The sequence below is a fragment of the Myotis davidii genome, unplaced genomic scaffold (assembly GCF_000327345.1).
Source record: "Myotis davidii unplaced genomic scaffold, ASM32734v1 scaffold370, whole genome shotgun sequence".
Lineage (NCBI taxonomy): Eukaryota > Metazoa > Chordata > Mammalia > Chiroptera > Vespertilionidae > Myotis > Myotis davidii.
The window spans coordinates 7,364,749-7,382,055 of record NW_006288615.1 but is presented as its reverse complement, the minus strand read 5'-3'; the positions used below and the strand labels follow the sequence as shown (position 1 = coordinate 7,382,055).

Here is a 17,307-nt window from a genome sequence, read left to right as displayed (position 1 = left end):
GGTTTCTTTTCTCCTTCTCTCTTTCTTTCTTTCTTTCTTTCTTTCTTTCTTTCTTTCTTTCTTTCTTTCTTTCTTTCTTTCTTCTTTTCATTGTTTTTATGACTCAAAAAGCTTCCTATTTTAAATTTAGCTCTCTGACTCTGTGCTTGTGCCTTCCACACTGTCAACCATTTCCCACTCCTCAATAAGGAAAGCACACTTGATCCTGTCTTGGACACGTTTAGCACAGTGGATCCAACCACAGGCCTTGCTGACATCTTTTTTCATTTTAGACAACTTCACTAGAACTTTGGGTCTCACAGCAGAACTCAGCCTAGGCACAGGCCACATGCAGATTGTGGTGCTTTCCCAACCTTCTTAGTATAAAGGTATTCATTTTATTAGAGACTTTACTGTAGGACCACCTCTGCCAGTATGTCAAACACTGGACCATTCTGAGTGCTTGTAGATAACCGTCCCCAAAAGAGCCCTTTTTCTTGAACAGTGAGTGCTTTAGCTGGGTATAGAAGTGTAGGTGACTTGTATTTCACTTAGCAGCTTGAAAGCTATTTTAATGTCTTCTGACTTTTGTGTTGCTGTCAAAAATTAGCTCTCAGGCCTGTTGTTTCTTCTTAGGTAATTTGTGTTTTCATCTTGGTGCTTCTGTTTGGTGGATATTCTGATATTGTGTTGCAGTGTGCAGATTTGTACTCACCCTGCTTGGGATTTAGCATGCTTTTTAAATCTAAGGACTCTTATATCTCTGGAATTCTGAAATACTCTCCTTTATTATTGATTTGAATATTACCTTTTCTGTATTTTCTCTATTCTTTACTTCAGGAAGTCAGACTAGATTACCCTATTGGACCTCTCCTTGCCTTTTTACCCATGGCTCTCTCCTCTAGCTTTTCTCCTTTTGGAGCTGCATTCAGGTTAATGCTATAGACCTGTTATCCAGTTCATTCTGAAAGATTCTTTTTAAAAATATATATATATATATTATTGATTTTTTATGGAGAGGAAGGGAGAGAGATAGAGACTTAGAAACATCGATGAGAAAGAAACATCGATCAGCTACCTCCTGCACACCTCCTACTGGGGACGTGCCCGCAACCAAGGTACATGCCCTTTACTGGAATCGAACCTGGGACCTTTCAGTCTGCAGGCCAATGCTCTATCCACTGAGCCAAACCGGTTAGGGCTCTTTTTATTCTTTTTTAATGGTTTTCTATTTCTCTTTTTCCAGAGTTCTTTTATTACAGTTTTTTTCCTTTTATTTAACATCTTATTTTTTAAAACATGCATGCTTCATAGTATTTTCCATATTCTAATATTTGCAGATACGTTGGAGTCCTTTTTTGGACAAGCAGCTGAATTCGACCACTCTTGGGGTTGTGGTGTTGATGGGTTGTTTACATGTATTATTTGTTTGTACTTTTCTACTTTAATTGTAAACTTTTCAGCAGAAGGTTTTTCATTTTTATTTTCTTCTTCCCTGCATCTCTACCCTTTCCCTTCAACTTCCTCTTCTTCTGCCGTTAGCATCTCATGTGTCCTGAGATGTGGCTGTTTCCCATGAAAGCCATTTTCTTGACTTTCCTGGGATTCCAGGGTTTCGCAAGCTCAGGTCTGGATTTTACCTTAATTTCTAGACTTAGGATTCCAGAACTGTTTAAGTGATGTGAATCTGGAGGCCACACTTGCATGGGCCAGGTTTAGGGCTTCAGTTTTTCATAGGAGACTCTTCCCAGCAATCCTCTGCCTCCGTGGCCTGGTGGGAGGAGTTGTCCAGCCCATTTTCATAGATCCAGGAGTACTCCAGAGTTCTGCTCTTATGAAGGAGTCTCAGGCCAGCTCTCTGTCAGGACAAGTTCAATGGACGTGCCTGCAGCTCACCCCACGGCTGGTTCTTAGGACTCTGGGTCTCAGTACACTTGCTTAGAGAGCACCTCCTATTGTTTTCTCCTCTGGTAACAGGGTCTTCTCTGCTTTTCTTTTAAAATTGGGGTTGGATTTTATTTTACTTTACACTCACCATTTCTATATTCTTGTTTTGGGAAATGAGGAGTCCTTATGGACTAAGTCTGGTAAGGTTCAGGAGCCTCAGGTTGTGATAACTTGGTAAATTGTTCAGCTCTGTGTTGTGGACATGGGTAGGCCCTGTGTTTTCCCAGGTGTGAAATTGGTTTTTGCCACAGGTGTCCCTGTTAATTCAGTGTGTCAGCCAAGCAGCACAGACTCGACTACTCTCATTTTCAGTTCCTCTTTTCTTACAGTTGAGTTAAAAGGCTGCCCTTCTTTCTCATTGTCTGTGGATATTTTAATGTAGATCAATCATAACTGAGTACCCACCTAAGGATGCTCATTTTAATTTCAGATTGCTTTCATGACTAAGCAGTTGGACATAATCTGTCTGTACTGGTGTAATTGGCTATATAGATTAAGAAAGGCTGCTCTTTTTTTTGGTGGTTTCTACAGATTTCCTTTGCTCCATTATTCTTCTACTCATTGTCACAAACGAATACACTGGGACATGATTGAATTTCATCTGATTTGAATATTGAAAAATATGAAATGAATGTGTTCCAATAATTATGATATCTCATGAGAAGCTGAAGACATGTCACCAATTCAGGTAGTCTGTAAAGCAGGTGGGATAAAAATGTCATCAGGCTTCCACTCTGCTCCATGCAGTACCAGGTGCGCAGGACTCTTGCTGGGAGGCAAGGGTGTAGGGGCTGAGCCAGGGAACATCAAGCCAGGTTTGTTTATAGAGAACAGTTTGGAAAGTGAGAGTGCACATGTTTATGTGGAGAGCAGGGGAGAAATGATTTTATTTCTACTTCTTAATTCAAAGATTATTCCATTACAAAACAGGCGATAAGAAATAGCCTATAAATTTGTATATATTTAAGAATATATATATATATATTAAGGTTCAAAATTTGGAAAGGTTGTTTGCTGTTTAATAAGCCATCCTGGCTATTTGGAAATAGTCTACCACTCTCCGGCCTTGTCTGGGCCAGCCTGTCCTTTAGAGAAGAAGAAGTGAGGCCCAGTGCATGCATAGACCTGTTGGCCTGTCCCCAAGAAGGACTTGTGTGGGACATCAAAGCTTCCTGTTGTATTGCTCCTTCCTGTGTCTCTTGATTTTCCTTTAATTACTGCTGGAACCTGGGAAGTAATGTACCTGCTGATGGGAGTGAAAGTCAGAGGACCCACTTCCACACTTAGGTTTTCATGGCACATGGTCCTGCTGTTTGTGAGCAGGTCCTGTGAGCTAGGTGTCAGGTGGGGGGCTCACTCAGTGGCCTGATTTAATTCTTTTGGTCCTGTGAGGTGGACATGTCACCCATTTTACAGATGTGGAAAATGAGGCCAGATCATTTATGTGAGGTCAGGGACAATTCAGAGTGGTTCTGGGCTCTGGCACTCACAGCTCAACCTCGGTGCCACCAGCTGCAGGTGCTGGACTCCTGAGTAGTCATGTGGAAGCCACAGGCTGAAAGAGTCAAAAGGACAGAAATTCATATCCTGTCACCGACATTAGCATAGTTAACATCTAACAGCAAATTGCTGCTCCTGCCAGTAGCTCTATTTTTAGAAGGTTAAAATAGAACATGATACAGTGTAATCACTGTATTTTTAGAAACTGAAGTTAGCATTGTATAAAAGTGGTTATAAAAGGAATAATGATCAGGTTTAGAGAGTCTGATTTGGGGGAAGCTGTGATCTGTAGAGTACATCCACACTGTGTGTAATGAAAATGTAAGAGTGACTTTTGCAGATTGCAGGCCTTTTCGGAGTAGTACCCAGGAAAGCTAGCTTTTTTGGAGGGAGGGGTGTGCCATGGAATTCTTGAGAAATAATGGTGATAAAGTGACCTTGAGCACACATGCAAGCTTCTGAACACTTAGAATTGGGCACAGAGGGAGCACACGGTCTGGACTCTAAGGAGGTGCCTGTGTGAAGCAGGTTGCAGTATCGTCATGCACACATCATGCCTGGGAGGCTAGAAGTCTCCCTGCCAAGTATGCTAAAATGCTAACAGCTGTGGCATTTGGGGTATGTGACTTGTATGTCCCCTCTCTTCTTAAAATAAAAATATATATTTAAAAATTTTAACAGAATAGATATTTAAAAATAATATGCTGTGCCCTGACCGGTTTGGCTCAGTGGATAGAGCGTCAGCCTGCGGACTGAAGGGTCCCAGGTTCGAGCAGCCCCCTTCTGTGTGTGGACAACCCGACCGTGGGTTCATTTTAAAGAGGCCCGATACTGCCTGGCCGGCATGACTCAGTGGTTGAGTGTTGACCTATGCGCAAAAGGTCCCAGGTTCGATTACTGGTCAGGGAACATGCCCTCAGTTGCAGGCACATTCCCAGTAGGGGCTGTGCAGGAGGCAGCTGATCGATGTTTCTCTCCCATTGATGTTTCTTACTCTCTATCGCTCTCCCTTCCTCTCTGTAAAAAATCAGTAAAATATATTTATAATAATAATAATAATATGCTGTATATTATTAGGCAACACAAAAATAAAGAAAGGAAAACTAGAAATGATTTAAAGCTTCTGAAACAGAAGCTGCCCCTGTTGAAAGCCCTCTTTTCTGCTGGACTCTGCATGGCTCTGGCTCTGGAGGAGAGCGGCGGGGCTCTTCAGACTGTTTGGCTGCACTTTTCTCTGCCTCAGGGCTGTAGGTGAACCCTGAGGTGCGTGGTGGAGGTCCTGGCAGAGGAAGTTCTTCCTACGAACCAGGTCTGGGCAGCTCATCTCCTAGTGCAGTGGTTCTCAACCTTCCTAATCCCGGGACCCTTTAATATAGTTCCTTATGTTTGGTGATCCCCAACCATAAAATTATTTTCGTTGCTACTTTATAACTGTAATTTTGCTACTGCTATGAATCGTAATGTAAATATCTGATATACAGGATGTATTTAGGTGACCCCTGTGAAAGGGTCGTTCGACCCACAGGTTGAGAACCGCTGTCCTAGTGTAATTCATGGGACGTCCTCTCTTGTCTTTTTTTTGCCGAGACCTCTGGTAGCAGGGCCTTGCCAGGTATGACAGTCCAGTGTCAGACTGCAGAAAGTGATCCTTCCTATCTGGGATGCGGGCAGGTGGATGGAGTATGATAGCTTCTAGGGAGGAAGCACTTTCCTAGACCCTTAAGGGCTGGTTCCCTTGAAATTCACTTCCCCTGGGAAAGGTTGAGATGTCAAGAGAGCACAGTGTCATGTGTCACTGCTGATGGTGAGCACTGAAACTCTCAGACTTCTAGGTGCTTCCCCACCAGTGAGACAGTACCTCGGTTCTGTACCTACTGTTCCTGCCCCTAGATGAGCTGCTGGAGGGAGACTCCAGCCCCTGACAGCCCCCAAGCATCAGATGGGGACAAGTAGCCCTTGTGCGAAGCTGCCCTAGTAAGACACAAGGGAGGCCATGCAGTTTTTGGGTCACACAGACATGCAACTTGTCCCATGGGCACAGGGTGGGGTTCGTTGTCACCCTACTGGTTCTGGCGAGGCATTCCAGGGTCTTTGGGCACATCTTTGGGGCTGATACCTGGGTGCTGAGGATGAAATAGTGTTGTTATAGTACTTGCTCATCTTCTCTAAGGTCTGTGGCCAGTCTGTGTCTCTGTTAGCACAGGGTTCCCAGAACCTGATGCCATGTGTCTGGAGCACACTTGGCTCCTGACAGCATGTGTCAGAAACATGAAATTAAATCAGGGCATTTGATTGAACCAGGGGACGTCTATGCACCATAACAGGAAATGTGTGGCAACTGCGATGTGCCAGGTGCTGCCACTAAGGGGGGTGTTCCAGAGGAGGCTGCAGTCTGGAGCAGTGACCTTCCACGTGCACAGTGCCTGTGGGAAGGGAAACTAGTCTTCATCGGGGAGGAGGTGAAACCAGCACAAGGCACTGACCACATAGGTGAAACACACTCTCACCTCTGGGTGCTTTGTGCACTTGTTTCCTGGCAAAATTTCTGGGTGGAGTGTATACCATTTAATATTAAGTTCCCTCTTTTTCTCTTAGCAGCTCAGCTGCAGAGATTGATACATATTTTGAAGGTGAGGCCCCACCCAGGCTGGGCATCTGGGCAGTGGGCGTGAGGGCAGCAGTGAAGAGTGAGTTAAGGGGTGGGCGGGAAGCAGTGGCAGGGCCTATAAACTGGCAAAATGAGTGGAATAGCTAAACTGAAATACATACTATCTTGAATTTTGAACCATTGATAAATCTTGAGCATTTTTTGTAATTTTTTTCCTGAGAAAGTCATAAAGTAACGAGAGGAGGTTTTAAGTTCCATTTACTCTTTCAGAATGAACAGGTCAGTGAGACCTGCCTTCTGGGTTCCCAGCCTTTCCCCAGCAAACACACCACCTCTATCTTCTCCTGGTTTTTCATACCTGGGTGAATGTCTTTGTTCTGCAGACCCATGTGTCATCCACCCAGAAGTCCCAAAGGACTCACCTTTACAATAGAGCCCACATTGGACCACATCTCCCAGCTCCATGGAGAGCATCCTCATCCTTACCTGGACCATGGAAACAGCCCTCACTCTTCTTTCTGCTTCCATTCTCCCTCTGTCCCCCAGCCCTGGGTCATGCTCTTTGTGGCAGCAGAAAGGAGACTTCAGGATCAGTGGCCAGCCCAGGTCCTCTCACACTGTTCTGGCTCCTTGGCTCCTTCTACTGGATTCCACAGCACTTGCTCTTCAGGGCCTTCCCCTTGCTGTCTCTGCCTATGACACTCTTGCTCAGGTGGTTTAGATGGCTCCTTCTTGCATGTCGTTCAGGTGTCTAATCAGATGTCACCTCTTCACAGGGCTCCCTCAATCACTTTATCTAAAGGAATGATCCCCAATCACATCCTACCTCCATGATTTCTACTCCCAGCATGAAACACACAGTTTGCTATGTGTGTGTGTCATGTCTTCACCAGTGGAAGATTACAGTGCCAGTTTTTACCCCCAGAATTATGACAATCACTCAATAACCAGTTCAGTAACATTTGTTGAATGAATGAATGATGTGAATTTGTAGGTAGAGTTGGCAGTATGGAGAGATAGACCTGCAGAGTTGGTCTGACCTTGATCATAATGACCTTCACCATGCCTCTTGCTAACTTTTTCATCTTTAAAATGGGGGCAATAATAGTACTTATACCATTTGTTTCCCTGGTAAGTACTAAGCACGCTATGACAGGAATAAACTCTTAGACAAGTGCCTGACCCATAATAAGTGCCCAGTACCAGTTAGCTGTTATTTCTGATTTAGAAAGTAAACTTTGTCGTTTTATTCTGGCAAGATAGGGCCAGAATGTTAGTTTAGGAAAACTAAATATACTTTCAGTGACTTGGAGCAAATACTGTCCTAAAGAGTGCTAGGAGAGAAAGCCTTTTGACCCCAGGTGACTGTTGGCTGTTGCAACAGCATGGTATCAGCAGACATTTGCCGATGTGACCTCTGGGGCTGAATGTCCCGTGGGCTCCTGCTGCTGGCATTCAGCCTGGTGGCTTGAGGTCCCTCTGTGGCCAGCATGGTTGAGCATTTCCTGAGTGTGCTGGGTCTTGGTCACTTCTGAAACCTTGCATTAAAGGGAGAGGGCAGAGGCTCCTTTTTCTGTATGAAGGACAAGAATTGCCTCTGAGGCCAGTGTGGCTGGGGAAAGGGTGAGTAGGGTCCACACTGTTTCCATCTTGCCCGGCCTGCTGGGTTAGGTGAAGCTTGACTGCGCTCTATCCACACAGTTAGTATGCCTGCGTGGACTTGCTCCACATGGCTGTTTCTGGTTTATTGTTATGAGTTAGGGACTCATTTCTCTTTAGCTGCTTATTAATATGTACTTATTTTCTGGCTTCCTATCACTTAACCACAAGCACCTGTGAGCTAATTTTTAATGCTCATGGAAGTGGCTCATCCATCACGTGGAGGTAGTGCGACTCACATTTTCAGGAGATGCTGTGCCCCATCAGATGCCTTGGCCTACATTCTGTGTCCAGGCAGGATAGAGCAGTAGCATCACCGATGTGTGGGTGAGTGGAGAGGAGCTGATTTCGTGCCCTGCTCTTTATAGTATGTTCATTACACTGCTGGGCAGTTAAGAGGTGTTGGTTCAGAGAGCAGGACTCTTGCAGAACAGTGGTAGGTGCTAGGAAGGGTTTGCCTCCAGGTTTTCACTGACCTAGCTATGAGCCTGAGCAGTGGGAGAAGGGGGTTATTCACAAGTAGATGTCAGAGCCGGCTTCAGTGTTGGTCTTATGGCTTGACTTTGGACCTTGCTGATTTCGCCCTAGGGAACCTGTGCAGAGGACAGTTCTGAACTTCAGTGAGCCCTGTACAGATTCGGGGTGCTTTTTGTGGTACTGTGTGATTCTGTTGTCTGCTATTTCTCATACAGACTCAGAAACCTACAGAGTTTATATCCGAAGTTACTGTCCCCTCCTACACCTCTAGTGCTCCAAAACAGCTTTGAAATGACTCACCCGATTTGGTTGTCCCCGTGGGGCAGATGGACGTCCTTTTAGGGGCTGGGACAGATCTGTTTTCAAAGGTGGCTGGACATTCTCTCCAGATTTGTCTATATCTCTTGTTAATAGTTGAGCTGATGGCCACTCAGTGAGAGCATCTGAGAACGGTGGGTCTCCATGTTGTCTCACTCAGGGAGGAAGGGGCATGACAGACTGGTCCCAGAGGACCAGCTAAAAGACGTGCTGAGACGCTCCCTCCAGGAAACGTTGCCTCTGACCATACAACAGAGCCAGCTTTGTCTGGCCTTCCAGAGCACTGCTGCCTGGACGCCAGCAATGCCCACCCGCCAAGCTGTTGACTCTGCTCAATCCTTGGTGTCCAAGCCCTGTTACTCTCTGGCTCAGTGTTATCCAGCTCTGTGGGGACAGGACAGACCCCACTGTGCCCTCAGACCGCTCTACTGATGTTCCTCCTTGCGGCCTGTGCCTTGAGCTGTTCTTTCCCCATTACTGAAGCTTTCTGGTTTGTGGGTTGTATCTCAAATAGGTGTGGGTGAGGTAGGTAGCCTTTTCACTTTTGAAATTTTCCCAAAGAAAATTCCCAAGTAACCAGCTGTGATCTCCCTTACCTGTGGTATTTTCTTCACTGAGAGCCAGCTTTTCTGCTCATTGCCTCAGTGCTCTGCTGGGGCACTTGGACACTTGGCCCTGTCTGCCCTGACCGAGCCTCAGGTACGACACAGGAAACCTTGCTGGGTGTGACAGAAGCAGAGCAGGTGCCTGGGGAGGTAAGCTGCTGCATCATTCCATCCCCATGTGCCAGTGAAAGGGAAGATACAAAACTTTAGATGACAGTGTGATAAAACATCTTTGCAACCTCCAGGTAGGGCAAATTTTCTTGAACTTGACATAAAAAACATAAGCTTTAACAGAAAGATTGATACCTGTGGTCTTAAATAAAGAGAAGACATCATTTTGGAGGTGATATCTGTAGTGTGTAATTAACAGAGGATTCCTCTGAAACAGTAAGAGAAAGACAACCCAATTAACAACAACAACAAAAATGGACGAAAGACTTGAATTCAGATTACCAGTAAGCATGTAGAAAGATGCTTGGTCTCCTTGTCATCCCAGAGGCAAAATTAACTTCAGATGCCTCTTCCTCCCCTCCTGGGTGGGACTGGGTAGTGTATGGGGGGCTGTTTCCCATAATTCCCCCCCCCATCCCATCTCTCACAGGTAACACCTGTGTGTGTCTCATGGACTGCCTTTATTGGTCCAAGAAACATAATGTTCCTGTTGGCAGTAAAATGCAGATGCTCTGTAATTATCTATAATAATAAAAGCGTAATATGCTTAGATTGGACAGCCGAACAACCTTTGGGACATCCTTCTGGACGACCTTCCAGACAAAGCCTGGGTTGCGAGGGCCGAGGCAAGCCTCTGTGGCTGTGAGGGCCAAGCCCCTTGCAGGAGTTTCATACATCAGGCCTCTAGTGTAATTTATACTTCTATCATGAAAGGGGTGGGGCCACCTTCTTCTTCAGTGTCTGAAGGTTTTGCTTTGGCTTTTTCATCCCATAGATTACGTCGGAGTTGTCACAGAAATTGCTTCGGTCCACATTATTTGAGTCCCCGCTGGTTGACCATGCCTGGTCTGACCCGAATGCCAATGCCCTTCATAGGGGGCAGTTGAGTTGTCCCTGGGCTGGCAGCTGTGCAGGTTTCACAGTGCAGCTGGGGCCGGGGGCCTCCCTGGGCCGGTATCTCTGGCACTTGCCCAACATTGTCAGTGGGTTCCATTGAAGGCCCTGTGAACTCTTTCTGTTCTTTAGAAATTTTGGAAACTTGGACCTGAAAAGTGAAAGAGGGCATGAATCATTAACTGGTATGTGCTTTCATCCCTCCCAACCCCTTTCTTCTCTCTTTTTTTCCTAGTGTTGTCTGTCTTTTCCTGCTTTCTTCCTCTTTAGCACAGGTTCCTGGGGTGGAGGAGTCAGCTGTTCCTGAAGCCCTAAGTTGCTGGTACAGGTCCTAGTGAGTGAGCTTTCGCCCCAGATCCAGTTCAGGCTTGGGACTGGTCTAGATGAGGCCATGCTGGGATCTGGGGGTGCCAACTGCATGATGTTGGGCACAGAGCTCAGCCCTGCTGGGCCCTTTCCCCATGAGTTAAAGGTGGGAGCAGGCCAGGTGAGTTGAGAGTGATGTTCCTTTTTCTCCTAAGGCCATGATTCCTGTTAGAGACCTCGGTGCTTATCACTCAAGGTAGAGTTCTGAAAGCCATCTCTGCTGCCCCTTGGGATGACACTGAGTTACAGCAGGCAGTTATTTTTAAGCTAGAGCCTGTAATCTTGAAACAGACCCGGCTGTTTCTTTGTGAGTGTGGTCCTGTCAGCTCCCGGTACACACGTGACTGTGCTCTTTGCACACCCATGGTGAATCACATTGTGAGGGGACTTGGAGGACATGCATGCTCCACACTTCTGTTTTCTGCATGTGTGCCCCCCTTTCAGCTCCATGAGCTAATTAAGTAGCCATTTGCAGACATGAAATACCACAGTCCCATCCAATGGGTTTCCAGATTAGATTCTCCCATGGAGGCAGACCAGGGAGAAAACCTGCCTGCAGTGGGTGTTTCAGGGTCCAAGAGGAAGTAGGACTTTGATTGCTTTCTTCCTGTTAAATGTTAGGTTCTTACTGCTGCTTCCTCCTAAAGCTTAGAACTTTCAGCAAAGGACATAAATATGAAAATTATGCCTAATCCTCATTTCAGCTCACTCTGAAACGTGCTGTCTGAAGCAACATAGCATTAAGGTGCAAGCCTGCGTGGGCTCGTGGACCAGTGTGTCTCCATGGGCACTGGCCTGTACCTGTGTGGTTGTATTCCCACTGCTTGCTGTTTCTTCCTGGCAAAGTGTATGTTTTGCCTTTTGGCTACCTGGTTACTTGCTGGCAATCCACTTAGATCTGGGTTCTGAACTGTCATCTCAGCCTTTGCAGCCTCTGCCCCTCAAATGTGGTTTCTGCTTTGTCCCAGGATTTGGTCCCAGCTGCACATCCTGAAGTCTCTTTCATGGGAACTGAGATATGGAACTGGATTTGTCAGGCCTTTGCTTGGATATGTCACGGGCTCTGGTCCCTGTGCTGCTTTACTCCAACTTTCTTGTCTTACTACTATGGCGTTTGTGTGGCACGTCACTGCTGCAAGTATTACATGGAGTTGGGATGTCTTTTCTTTGTAATTAGATTTGAATCCTCCAAGACTAGGGAGGACCGACATGCCTCTGTGTTCCCAAGCTGAGTCTTCGCCATGTGATCAGGTTCTTACCAACCACATGCCCAGGTCACACACCCAGGACTCAGTTTGGGCACCTGAACCAGGTAATTGCAGGACTCTGGGGCCAGTATTGGAGGCGGTGGTGGTTGTCTTGTCTCGTGTCCCAATGTCCAGTCTGTTCTTGGTGGCCCTCATTGTTTGCTTCTGCTCAGAGACATCTCCCAGGCACTCTGTGCTGTTCAGTTCCATGAGGCCTGCCTATCAGGTCTGTTACTTGCCTTCTTTGAAAGCACCTGTTTTTGGCTTTTTGTCTCCCTCCTTTAGTGATGAGGTCACAGCTTCTGCTTATGGTGTCCTGCTGGATGAGTGACTTGGGAGGAGCCGAGGGCAGGATGTTTAGCTGTCAAGGGCTCATGCTGCTGCCCTGCCTTCTGCTGCAAGTGTCTGGTGACAGGCCTCTCTGCTTGCCCCTCTGCAGTGCCTATGTTTGTGAGTGTGGTCCTGTCAGCTCCCGGTACACACGTGACTGTGCTCTTTGCGCACCCATGGTGAATCACATTGAGTCTTTAGACCAGGGGTGGGCAAATTTTTTGACTTGAGGGCCACAATGGGTTCTTAAACTGGACTGGAGGGCCGGAACAAAAGCATGGATGGAGTGTTTGTGTGAACTAATATAAATTCAAAGTAAACATCATTACATAAAAGGGTACGGTGTTTTTTTTTCAATAGTTTTATTCATTTCAAACGGGCCGGATACGGCCCGTGGGCTGTAGTTTGCCCACAGCTGGTTTAGACCCTCCTGCTGTTCATAGGCAGTTTCACACAGTAGCTCCTTTCTGGAGAGGCAGAGCACCTTAATGGTAACCTAATGCTAGCCCAGAACACTTTCCTACTAGATCTAAGTCAGATTTATTCCACAAGGATGTGGAACAGTCAGGGCTTGAGTGTACAGGTTGCCTCCATGTCAGCCAGCCCAGCCTGTCTGTGTATTGAGCACAGGCACAGTCCCTCTCCCTAACACCGTGCGCTGTGCTCTGCTTCAGTTTACGTATGGAATCTGCCATGCTCTTATCCAATGGCAGTGTTTTGTGGGTTGCCAGCTAGTTCACGAATACGATTATTTTCTGGTGACTCAGTACGCCATACCCTAGACCCGTGGTTGGCAAACCGCGGCTCGCGTGCCACATGCGGATCTTTGGCCCCTTGAGTGTGGCTCTTCCACAAAATACCACGTCCAGGCGCACACGTGTACAGTGCGATTGAAACTTTGTGGCCCATGAGCAGAATTCGGTATTTTGTGGAAGAGCCACGCTCAAGGGGCCAAAGAGCTGCATGTGGCTCATGAGCCGCAATTTGCCGAGCCGCAGTTTGCCGACCACTGCCCTAGGGCCAATGCCCGGAAATGTGGTGGGTGAGCCAAGACTCAGCCCAGCCATACAGTGATTTAAACTACATGGTGAAGCTTTTGAATACTCTGATACTGCGTGCCTTTAACTTACACTTGGGATTGATTGCATGGAGGTTTAATGCATCTTCCAGCTTTAGTGTGGGTGGAGGAACGTATTATTAGGCATCATTTATTCATGTGGCGAGCATTGAGATCTTTAGGCCTGGGGCAGAGAGTAGCTTCATCCCGCATCATGGAAGGTCTGTACTGAGCTGGATGCTGCCCTGTGCCATGGACTGCAGTGTGAAATGAGGACACTGGCTGGCGTCTGGGTGTCTTAACTGCTTCTGATTTTAGCGTTTCACTCAGATGGAAGCTGAGGGTGGACATTGAGGAGTTGAGTTGAGGAAGATGGTTTAGGGACGTGTATTGTCTGGTGGAGCCAGAGAGAACAGCCCTTGCATTCTCAGAGCCCAGCTGTGGAGCCCTGTACAGGTGGTACCTCCCAGCACCTGCTCTGACCCCGCCCATCCAGGAGCTGCAGCTGGACAGGTTTTCAGAAGTGCCTTTTGGTGTTTCTGAAGTGTTCACAGTGGGTTAAAAGTCAGAATATGTATATACTTTCCTGAATTTTTCAGTTTTTTAAATGAATCACTCCATCTATAAATGAAATCAATTTCGCCTACTTCTTTTCAGGAGAAAGGTTTGAGACCCATTTCCCATCACTGTCTCGAGGTATCGGTGTGAGTGGCAATAAAGGTGCTCAGAGCCTTAGGTTTACAGTTCTGTGGTCAGGCCAGCTCGGGGTGGTTGTGCTCTAGGAGAAAAGCCTCAGTAGTTGGGCCTGGTGGCCTCAGTGGCCTGCCTCCATCCTTCTCTTGACTCAGGGAGCATGGACTGTCTTAACCCTCTAATATGCTGTTTTTCTTATAACTATTGTGGTACCTTCACGTGGCCAGAATTGGGGAGAGGGTGCTGACTGTGGGAGAGACTACAAATACCAGCATTTGGTTCTCTGAGCTGCCCAGGAACTGCTGTCCCTGCGGGTGCACAGTCAGAGCTGCTCCATCCCTCTCCTGTGGTGCAGTGCTGAGGGGCTCATGCAGGCCATAACAGAGGGCAATTTGGGGGCCTCACATGCCTTGCCCCCTTCCTCAGATGCTCTTCAGCTCTTGGGAGCACCTTTTTAGACCTTCTTGGGTCACTAATTTTGTCCTTAGATTTTTAACATCTCCAAAAACACACATGGGAGTTGTATAACACAAAATGTGAGGGCTGCACAAAATGTTACCCATTTTGGATACAAAGCAAGGTTTTATGACAGTCAGTAGACCTGAGTTACTTGTTTTTGTCACGATTGAAAGTCTGCCTAAGGGACCTGATGGCTGCTCTGTGCAACTTGTGTTTTCTACCTTAAGTTGGTAAGAAAAGTACCTTCCACACCGTCATGGATAAGGACATGCCTCTCACGCAGGCCATTTGACATACTTGTCAGGAGCTAATTTTAAAGAAGCGTGATTCCTGGAAGTTTTGCTAGTTTTCTTTCTTTTCTCTCTGAGACAATGTGGAAAGTCTCAGGCTGTCTACATGCATGCAGCCTTCTACAAGATTAGGTGTGGACAGTCTCTAAACCCAGCTCCGCAGTAGCCGGAACACATAGACACCATTCCTAAAGACAGTCCAAGTCTAAAAGGGGATGCAACAGAAACCATCTCTTAAACATTGTCAGTTCCTGGCCAGGTATTTTTCTAAAAGGTTTGTGTCTTCATCTGTTTCCTTGATTGTCCCGCCCACATACCCACCACTGCTTTAAGCTAAGCTGCCTCCTGGGGGCTGTTTCCCTCAATAGGCAGGCCATTTGTTAGTGATGGGCAAGAATGAGTAGCTCTTCTGCTGTTATTGTCTTTATGCTTGTGGTCTCTGCAGGAAGGCTGACTTCTGATAAACACAAGTAGGTATAATGTGGTTGCTGACGAAGTAAACCAAACAGCTAAGCCAGATTTTTGGCCAGAAATTGGTGTTTGTCAGTTTGGTAGCTTCACTTGGGGACTATTTTGGTTATTCTACCAAGGGTCTTTTATTTCCTGATTCAGCAAATAAAAATGATCCATGATGGAATTAAATCCGTCATCTCTAAAGTAAGAAGGACACACATACATTATCATTGTTTTCGAGGATTTGCTTCGTGGAGGTTCTGAACGTAAAGTGTTCTCATTGAAATTCAAGCAGTTTCTGAAGCCAAACACTTTCTCTGTCCTGCAGATGGACTTTCTGGTCGAGACCAGCCTGTGGAGCTGCTAAACCCGGCCCGTGTGAACCACATGTCCAGCACCGGTAAGTCAGCGCTCCCAGTCCTGGGGCCCAGCTCACCTGAAGGCTATTTTGAGGCTCCACTTTCTTGGGAGAGCACGGAGAGAAAGGATTGGAGTTACCAGCTCTATGAAGCTGGGGGACTTTTTTTCTGGGTTAAAATAGGCTGCCCGTCATGGGAATAACATGGGCACTGACTGGATGTTACTTGAGTGGCAGAGATGGGTCATCCTCTCTGTTGCAGTGCCAGAGGCTGTGTCTGAGCTGGAGCTGGGGCCAGAAGTTCCATGCCAGGGGAGGCCACAGGGCCACTGGCGGTGACCGTGGCCCCAGCCTTTCTAGAGGTGAACTGAGTCCATGACATTGTTTCCTACGCCCTTTTGATTTCCCTTTTTTAACAAAAAAGCTTCAACTGTGATTATAAATCTTTCAGTCCATATATGATATTTCTAAATTGTATGCTTTTAGCAAAGTTTCCCAAGTTTACATGGCCGTGGAAATTTTTTCTTTCCTTTTTTTGTAAAACATCTCTCCCCGTGTGGTGTCCTGCAGGGTTTCAGCTCAGTGTGGGTACTGTTTGTTCTTCACAGTCCACTTGGCCTTACTGAAAAGAAAACTAACTTACTGAAGTCCTGGGGTGTGAGTGAGCTATTGTCGCTCCGTCATGTACATGCTCAGCCAGGGCTTTGAGGGCAGTGCTGCTGGACCCTTGCCCTCGCCGTGTCCTGAAGGCCTCTGTCTCTGTGGTTTTTGCTCTGTGGCTCCTCCTGGACCCAGGCTTCCTGTGGCCCCTCTGCACACTCCCTCTGTGAGCAGGGCTGGCTGAGACAGGGAGGTGGCAGGCCCTTCCTTGGCCCTGGCCCCCATCAGAACCACACATTCATGGCCTCATCTTCCCCAGGCCCCTGAAAAAGAAGGCAAAGCTTGCAGCAAGGCTGCGAGTGTCAAAGGAGAGGTTTCTTTCTGTGCAGGGCGATGCTGAGGTCTGCCAAGCTCGCCGTTGGCCTTTCCTCAAGCACAGACCTAGGATATTACTCTGCAGTGCTCCTCGAAGGCGCTTGTTCCAGGGCACAGCGCTCGGGCCCTGCAGGTTTGCTGGTCTCCTCTCTTCTATACTCCCATCTGTGTATCCTCCCCATCTACCAAGCAGTGTACTTTTTACCTCAGGACCTGGGGTGGGAGCTACTTTCAGGTGGCTGATGAAGATGCTCGCTTTAGCAATGCTGATTCCCACTCTCTGTGTTTCCTTTGTTTAAACACTGAGTCCTTGTGCACTTAGGCATTTTGAGACAGCTTCCTGGTGCCCACCAGGGGTGGGAGGGAGGAAGATTTTCAGTGGCTGTACAGACCATGAGAAGGTGGTAAATGTGGGTCGTGTTCATGTGAGCTGGAAGAGATGGGCTTCAAATGGACCTTCTGGTTTGGGAAGCAGTCCCGCTGGCTGAGATCTGATGTGGGGCCAATTTCTACTTCCTGTGGAGACAGACCTTGGACCTCAGTTTGGGCAGAGGGGTTAATTCTCATTCTTCCCCTTCCCCCTAACTTCTTATATGTGAATATCCTTCTGTTCCTCTTGCTCTTTTTCCCTGTTTTATTAAACTTTTTAAATTATAAACTAGTGCTATCGTAAAAGAGGGGAAACATCTACACTAATAAAAGAGAAAAATGGTAATTGGCGTACAATGCTACCCTTTTCATTGGCTAATCAGGGCTATATGCAAATTAACTGCCAACTCAGATGGCAGTTAACTGACAACAAAGATGGCGGTTAGTTTGCATATGTAGGCACAATGCGAGGCGAAAGAAGGGAAAGCAGGAAGAAGCCCCCTGCCACTGACAGTGATCGGAAACCCAGGGGGGAGCTGAGAGCTGGAGGGC

At 46.9% G+C, this 17,307-nt stretch overlaps 1 protein-coding gene across 11 annotated transcripts in view; it reads left to right on the top strand.

Annotated features, from left to right (window-relative positions):
- The window catches only part of HDAC4 (histone deacetylase 4), a 201,353-nt gene that overhangs the window by 67,144 nt on the left and 116,902 nt on the right, over window positions 1–17,307 (top strand). For 10 of the 11 annotated variants that reach the window (XM_015561929.1, XM_015561923.1, XM_006760506.2 and 7 more), the window contains one exon: window positions 15,382–15,453. The exons of the other annotated variant lie outside the window; for it this stretch is intronic. In XM_015561929.1, the coding sequence (XP_015417415.1) occupies window positions 15,382–15,453 (72 nt within the window). The remainder of the gene's footprint in view (window positions 1–15,381; window positions 15,454–17,307) is intronic. 11 annotated transcript variants of the gene reach the window in all.